The sequence below is a fragment of the Centruroides sculpturatus genome, unplaced genomic scaffold, assembly GCF_000671375.1.
Source record: "Centruroides sculpturatus isolate CEXI.00-Female unplaced genomic scaffold, Cexi_2.0 scaffold85, whole genome shotgun sequence".
NCBI classification, from domain to species: domain Eukaryota; kingdom Metazoa; phylum Arthropoda; class Arachnida; order Scorpiones; family Buthidae; genus Centruroides; species Centruroides sculpturatus.
This window is the reverse complement of record NW_019384798.1, coordinates 1,562,900-1,571,268: the sequence shown is the minus strand read 5'-3', so window position 1 is coordinate 1,571,268 and position 8,369 is coordinate 1,562,900. Positions and strand designations below refer to the sequence as shown.

The 8,369-nt window shown below is 38.1% G+C and overlaps 1 protein-coding gene across 1 annotated transcript; it reads right to left on the bottom strand.

Moving 5' to 3' along the window:
- Positions 1–1,313: 1,313 nt before the first annotated feature.
- On the bottom strand, positions 1,314–5,976 carry LOC111629496 (dimethylaniline monooxygenase [N-oxide-forming] 5-like). The gene is made up of 2 exons (XM_023373414.1): positions 5,284–5,976; positions 1,314–2,597 (listed from the first exon to the last, which is right to left on the bottom strand). Exons 1-2 carry the CDS (start codon positions 5,902–5,904, stop codon positions 1,620–1,622), a joined length of 1,599 nt encoding a protein of 532 aa, XP_023229182.1. The 5' UTR covers positions 5,905–5,976; the 3' UTR covers positions 1,314–1,619.
- Positions 5,977–8,369: the final 2,393 nt, after the last annotated feature.

Here is an 8,369-nt window from a genome sequence, read left to right as displayed (position 1 = left end):
CTTCCGCGTCTTTCGGAACCACCCGTATTACACCGGGCCGAGACCGGGCGCTAGGTGTGCCACTGCTTCAAATAATCCTAGTCGGATGTATTTAAGCTGATAAATGTTCTCGTTAATCTTATCTCGTCTTTTGATTCGTTCACGGTTACGAGAAATCACCGCGTAGAGTCTCTCGAGTCTCCGTAGATATAACAAACAGAAATAAATAACACAAAATAAATTGTAGCAATGCGTCGATTCCGCGCCACACGTCCGAACACGTAAGCTAAACAATAGTGTGGGGGGAGTGAGTAATCGAGAGTTGCGTGGCGCTCAAACAAAAGACGAATCGACGAGATTTGAAAATCGCGTAACTCCGGGTTCGCGTAAGTCGAGGTATTACTGTATACGTTTGTAATATATAAAGTATAACGGGGAATAAGAGATTTATAGTACGCTATTTATTTCATTTTCATTTTGCATTAACAATTCCATTGGAAAATTAACAATGAAAACGTGCGATTCCTCCGAAGGAAACCGGATTCATTCTTATTGAAACCACCGCCGCTAATAGCGATATTTTGCTTAGCAAAGTTAAAAAGTGTTTAAATCTAGAAAGATCGTAGTCTAAACTGACTTAAACAATCGCTTCAAACGAAGCAAAACTCGAAAAAGCACTCGCAATAAATAATCGCACGAGTCAACGATAGATCCTCTTCGACGAGAAGATAATGTTATCGTTGCCTACCGACCGAATTTCGTGTCAAAAATTGGGATCCTTAATACGTGAAAGAGCGATGAACCGATTTGGACGAAATTGAACGTATTTAATGTCCGCGAGGAGTACTTTGGAGCTCTTCAATTTTGAATAAATTGATTCGTTGGAGCGTTTTGGATTAAATTGTCATTTACACCCAGAGATAAAAGGGACACGAAGCGAGCAAACTACCTAGGAGTCCGCATATGTTTAGTGGTTGTTTCGAGCCGATCGCCTCTTATCTGTCCTTTTGACGGTTTTATTTTCAATTGCTGAATTATTATAAAACATTAAACCGTTCTTAAATTTTAACATATTATTGATCAATCGGCTAACACTCGACTCGACGTAATGCAGACTATCACCCGTTACGTTTTGCGCCCACTTACGATGTATAAAAGTTAATAGATTAAATTTCCAGAGGGATTCGACTTAATGAAGATTTTACACGTTAACATTTTTAATGTTTTTTTTTTATATTAAACTAATCTTAACCCTCAAAATTAAGTGTTTTGTCGTTCGATAATACCGTAAGAATATAAAATGTTTTTAATAATAAAATATCACAACACTATAATATGATGAAGACGCTATTCATTAACCATTTTGGCTTCGAGCGTAAGTTTCAGTTTTCATCTCTTAAACATTTGCTGTTACGAATATCGGTTTTAAAAAAATACATACCGTAAATAACAAAACTTTACAGCAAAATTTTCTTTATAACTGTAAAACACCGAACAAAGAAACACGATGCGCAACTTCAACTACGTGGCAGGTAGTCTGTCCACCCACGTTTAAATCAGAAACGACAACAAAAATCTAAATACACTATCGATGGCATTCGTGTACAGTATCACCCGGGCACGTTGTTTTGCATTACACTTCAAAAATATATTATCTTTGAAAAAAGAAAAACAATTACCACAAAAATTACCGAATATGCGAGAATCGAGTGATTTTCTACTTTCTTCGTTACTTTGTATCTGGTTTGCAAAGGAGAAACAACTCTTTCCGGATAACCGAGAATGGTTTCTCGAGCTTTACTCCACGAATGAGGACCTCGAAGTCTGTATTGATAAGGAAGACTCGGACCGGTCATCAATGCCCAAAATAACTTTGGGTCGGTGAAAAACATCTTCACGAAGTTGGGTTTCGCTCCGATTAACGAAGCTAATTCGTCCAAGTAGTTGATGTAGTCCACTTGGATAGTGTGACGTTTTGATTCGTAATAACGTTTTCCGATTGCTTCCAAGTGTTTCTTGATGTCTTTTCTCATCTCTTCTTCGCTGGGAAAAGGAACCTTCTTCACTAGAACTTGAACAAACCATCTAATTTGCATTTCACCGATGGGAAAGCCGCCTCCTAAAGACTGTACCAAACCCATGATACCTAAGGTGGGATGTTTCAGATGCGGAGGATATACGAACTTGTATAATTCCACTCGATTATTCGTGGTGTCTACGATCTTCTTATCCAAGAAAGGAAACTTAATTTGGTATCCGGTGGCCAGAATGACGTGGTCTACTTCGGTGACTTCGGAGTCTCCTTTAAAAAGTACTCCGTTTTCTTCGAAACGTTCGATATCACCTTTGACCGTGACCGTACCACTCAGAATTCTGTTTGGTAAAGCGTCGTTAACCATGGGATGTTGTTGAAGGAATCTGTGTTTGGGCTTTAACTGGTAAGTTTCGTGATCGAAAGCCTTATTCAAGTATCTTTCCATATACCAGCTCGTCATGTTGAAAGGAACCAAATTGAACAATATATTTAGAAATCGAGTAGTGAACACATCGTCGCAAGGTCTTCCGTTGTCTCCCACTCTGTGCATTACCCAACAACCTCTTCGTGTACTAAGGTATACCTAGAAATAAATAAAGGTAAATTATAAATTATTGGTGAGTTTTAAATATAAATTATTTTATAAACATTTGTTAGAAAATTTCGAGAGAGACGTGAACTACAAAGCGAAAAATATTTTTCATTTAATCAGTGATTATTATTAATTTCTCGGTGTCTAAACCAAACTACGTTTTAATATATATTATTTACTGCAATATTCGATACTGATATAAATAAAAATGACAAAATATTACTCTATTGTTTGCTCCGAATCTAATTCTTGCCTACAAATATAAGGTTGTATTTACACACTTATATAATTTTATAATTAGTGGATATTTCAACAAATACAGCGAGGACTCGCGTAACTTTGTCCAGATATACAAGCGCATTTGTAATCGTTTACTATTGCTTCTGTTGAAGTTTCTTTGTAAATAGTAAAGATTTGTGTTGTAACGAATAGTATATTCCGCCTCAGGCCGAATACCGAATATTCGGCCAGGATCGTGGCCGAATAGCCGAATATTCGGCCAAACTATTCGGCTCGATTATCGCAGGTACGGAAATTGGCGCGCAAACCTCATTATGGCAAGGCCCGCTGTCACTACGCTTCGCCAATCGCGTTAATTCTTGACAATTGAAGCGGACAGACACGAGCGTCATGGCAGTATGTGATAAGTAATGATATCAAATGTAGATAACAACGAAATGTCCTACACGTGTAAATAACGGAGAAAGAACAGAGAAAGACCGCGAAGTGAAAATGTGAAAATAAATATGAAATTGAGTCGATAACATAATCGAACGAGTCGAAGTAGCTTATTGGCGCGAAATTCGCGGCCGTCAATGCTAAACAATTGTTGTCATACACTTCGGAAAGCTAAATGCTCGTAATGAAAGTCACTTAGCGTGCACGGGCGAAAGCCTGGGACCGTTCGGGCTATCGAGCTGTGTCGAATCTGTGAAATCATAACTGCGACTTATATCGACGTCCTATCTGTCTCCTTTCTCCGTTATCACCAGGCTGAGTCACGTAATTGTAAAATGGGAACTCTACGACGGAAAAGTGACGAATCGAAAGGATCGTGAGCGCGTATTGTGATGTATGCACGGGCATACGTGGATTAGAGCGATAGAGAAAAGAGAAAGGGAAGAGCAAAGACGAGCGCTTAAAAAGGATAGGCAGGGTCAGACCCTCGGATGTGCGAGGATTCTCCAACGATAGACGTGTACGTGTGTTGATTTTTATAATTATAAATTGTGAATACATGTGACTAATATTATTTTCTTTTTTATTTTGCGCGTGTTACAAGTTATAAATAAATATAAACAAACAACACTAACTCTATAACATTAACTCTAAATACCAAAATGATTAATTTACTGTGTTTTTGTTATTTATTACTTCTGTTTTTAAGTATTCGGTATTCGGCCGAATAGTGATTAAATAGGCCGAATAGGCCGAATACCGAATAGTAACCGAATATTCGTTACATTACTAGTAAAGATCGAATCGCTAAATTCTAAATTTTCTAAACTGTAGGGGGGAAGTAAATGCCGGGGGATTGAGATATCATCCAATACGAAGTTAAAATTTTGTTTACGTCATTTAATCTATGGCCGTCGTTATACGTCGTTTCGAACGACGTCGTAATTTCCAAGGCTGCGTCAACGATATTAAGTGAGGATTCGCTGCATATTCCCTAAAAGCGAATGAATATTTTTACAACTGTCTCAGTTCGTTCGACATAAAAGAAAATCATCGATCGGTTTGCCGTGCGTACGGATTACGGTACTGCACAGAAATACGTAAATTAATTAGTGCCGTTGGCTTACAATCTACGCTCACTCGCATCGGTACGTGAATTCCGAACAAGACATTGAAGTAAGCGTTACTTCGTGTTATATTCCGAGAATCATTCCACGACATTACGTTTTGGTGATATCCGTCAACGTCCTCTCGAAGCGTCACGGTTTCGAAGGTAGACTATAGTCATTGAATGAACGGTTCGGATCACCAGGAACGCCGCAATACACTGTAGCACTCGACATTACTCGTACAGGCGTCAAAGAACTTAACTTCTATAAAGAAGAATTTCCCAAATCGTTACGCAATTGTCTTCGGTCTTCTGCGTTCACAAGTCGTTAAATCTCCGCTCCTGTCTTAAGCTTCAAAGTGGATGAACAAAGTCACTAACTTCGAAGTTTGATAACGCGTGTTATTTTGAAAATTTCTGAAATTCTGCCAGGAGGTTTGCGTATTTGGAAGATTTATACCATATTATTGTGTAGTTAAAGGTTAAGGGGTGGGGATATACGGGGTCGCGAGTCATATCTCGAGTAGTGTCAGATTTAATGACGATTTTACTGGTTATTTGCATTTACAATTTTTTATTATTATAAAACTCATTTCTACCCCCAAAACAAACAGAGCTTCTTTCCATTTTATAATAATTAAAAGTTAAGCAGTTCGTTGCTGGATTTTTCCGAATGAACGATTCAGCAATCGACGAAACTGTAGGCGATAGCTTAGACATTCCGAATAGAACTTGGAACTGGTCAAAATAATAATCCAAATATTACGGGTCATAATGACCTTCTTTCAACACGCGAATGCCTTTATATATATAAACGCGTATAAATCAGGCAAAATAAAAAGTAGCATACATTATAGTAAATAAATAACTTATAAAAGTTTTAATTTTTACTTTTTCAGCGACAGAACTGGTCTCCACAGCGGCGTCGCCTGCAGAATTTCCCGCTCCTACCACTACGACTCTTTTTCCTTCGAATTCATTGGGTTTTTTGTAACTGTGAGTGTGAGTGATGCTTCCTCTAAACTTTTCCTGTCCGGGGAAAGTAGGGATATTTGGAAACACGTGATGGCCGGTGCATACCATAACCGCATCGACAGTCTCTTCTCGCTCCTCTTTACTCTTCAAGTTTACTGTTGTGATTGTCCATTTGCCGGTCGAATCGTAGTCGTCGGTCGGAACGATTCTCTCCACTCGATGGTGGAACTTGACGTGCGGCGTTAAATCGAATTTCTCCGCGTAGAGGCAAATATTCTCGAACATCATGGAGTTATGCATGTAACTTGGATACTCTTTTGGAGGTGGAAAATCACTGACCGCAGTCATTTCTTTGCTGGTGTTGATGATAGTGGATTTTGTAACCGAAGCCAAACCCTCTTCGTCTCCGTCTCTGTATCGCCACAGGCCGCCTATATTGTCGCTTCTTTCGTAACAAACTACGTCTAAACCTTCTTCTTTACAGCCTTTGATGGCTCCTAAGCCACAAGCACCCGCACCTACAACGGCTACACGCATGTTTAATCCCGCGTGATTCTCCTGTAGTTGCTAGTACTAATGCGGGATATACTGATCTTCGACAGGTTTTATGTCGTGTTTTAAGCTTACATTCGGTTCTTTTTATCAGAATATGATAAGGCGAATACAGAACGTATCACGTGTGTTATCTGATTGAATCGGGGCTCTGGAAGTTTTAAACCAGAGCAGAAAATATAAACATGGACGAGTATACATCCCTACCAATGCACTTTTAATATTTATTATCTAGCAGAAAAGCGGTGATTATCGGAAAAGTTTGGATTGATTAAAGCTAGAATAAATAAAAGAATTCATTACAAATTCTACTTTAAATATCGACAGGGCTGCATATCATAATTTTCTACCGAAACTTTGAGAAAGAAATAAATGATACAACCAGAGCGAGAAATAAAATAGGAAATTTCAAAGAATGTTTTCGACTTTTATCGTCTAGAACAGCGATTCCCAACCTGTGGTACGCGTACCCCTAGGGGTACGCGATAGGTTGTTCAGGGGTACAGAAAAAAGTTAGTTATTATGGCAGAAAAAATAATATATTATGTATCACAAACTAATAGTATTAAAAAATTAATAGGTAAAATATGTTTATTGCAACAACCACAACTTTATTATACATTTTTTCATTTACTTTTTTCTCTTTAATTTAAAGTTACAATATGTAAAACTCGCTAAATTTCTAAAATGAGGGGTACAATCTAGAGATACGACGTGTCACGGGGTACGCTAATGAAAAAAGGTTGGGAACCACTGGTCTAGAAGGTTCGAGAGTCCCCGTTTATTCAAAAATGTCCGCAGTATTCGAAGTTAAAGTTGTTTTTTTAATTAGCCCCGTTTAAATTAACTCAAAACACGCTTCTCAGATCAGTAATAGTCTATAGACTGTTTACGGTAAAATTTTACTTTTCTGACGGGTTGTATAACATCTTTATGTAACTTATTAAACAGAAAGACTAACCACAGTGGGAAGAAGTGTGGCTACGCTGCGGCACTACTACACATCATTGTTCACGTCGTCATTAATTATATTTTTTATGCCTAAGAGTGACTGGTCAGTAGAGTCCGGACACGAATACGAATATTGCGATTCACTACGTAATTTGGGATAAATCAAAAAATTCTGCATAAAATTTACTTAAAGAATTAAGACTCGCTCGGAAAAATTGTTTTTCGTAATATTTAAAATTATTAACACGAAAAAGTGATAAAAATACTGAAGATTTTATACCCGAAAATCTGTCAATATAATTATAATTAAAAGAAAATTATAATTAAATATAGCTCTGTAAAGAAACGTACGTAAAAATTACACTGAATATTCTTTACTTTTTAAATGGATAAACAATGCACTTAGTCAAATAGCTCCCTACCAGTGGCTAATGGATGGAATCGTTGGTGCGTAATAGCCACCAGCTAAATTGCGTCGGATTGGTGCTGTGTAAAGCCCATGCGCTAATGCCTATAATCTTCTTTACACCATTCAGATATTTTGGCCGTGGAAGCTGTCATCTATTCGACAATACGGCGCTTCCGTTGGGAATATGAGTGTACAGTACGAATTTATATTGGAATATACAACAGAAATCTTATCGTTGTTTTTCACGTGTATAGAAATTTGTAATAAGATATGTGTGGTGATTTCTAGTAGCCGTGAACGAATCAAAAGGCGAGATAAGATTAACGAAAACATACATTCGACTTGTATCTGACACAAAAGGCATCCGCTATCGTGAACAATTGACGAAATAAAGTATACATTTATCAGATAAACAAAGACTCGGTTTGTAAACAATTTACCTTTCGTATATACAACCGACAAGGTTATCTTTCAAATTATAAACAGACTCGATCCCGAGGGGTCTTTCGACGGTCGGACGTACAAAAAATGAACAGACAGCGCCTAACTCAAGCGCGGTTTACAATGACGAATATGATTAATCTTAACACTCCTCTCCTTAATCGTGTTACAGCGTAACTTTTCGAATATTACACGATTCAAAGGCTTTGTTAATATGTCAACAAGCTGATCGGTGTGTGAATTGCCGACTGATTGTCGACAAGTAACGGAGTGGGTTCATCTTTCTTTAATAATCTCAGTTCAATTCCTATTCTTCGTACCCTGCAGATATCGTCGATAGACGAAACTGCTGCCAGGTACTCGGTTCAGCGGTTGAATTCGCCACGACACGCTGCTTTCTCGAATACCATTCAATTGGACCTCCCCTCGTGATAAGAACTCCACTCGTAGAATGTAGACTATTGGCGTCTCCTCCGTAATCCGCTATCAATTTCGGATCTCAGTTAAAAAATATTCCAAAATGAGTAGTTCCTCTCAGATACTGAAAAATTCTTTTAATCATCTTCCGGTGACTTGTCGAGGCTCGATTACTGGACCTACTCGGGTAATTGACGAAGTAGCTTATATCTGGGCGGGAGAGTTTTGCTAA

Coding starts and splice junctions, on each gene's coding strand:
- LOC111629496 (XM_023373414.1), bottom strand. CDS start 5,904: ATGCGTGTAGCCGTTGTAGGTGCGGGTGCTTGTGGCTTAGGAGCCATC. Junction 2,598..5,283: donor CCAGTTCTGTCGCTGAAAAA/GTAAAAATTAAA, acceptor ATTTATTTCTAG/GTATACCTTAGTACACGAAG.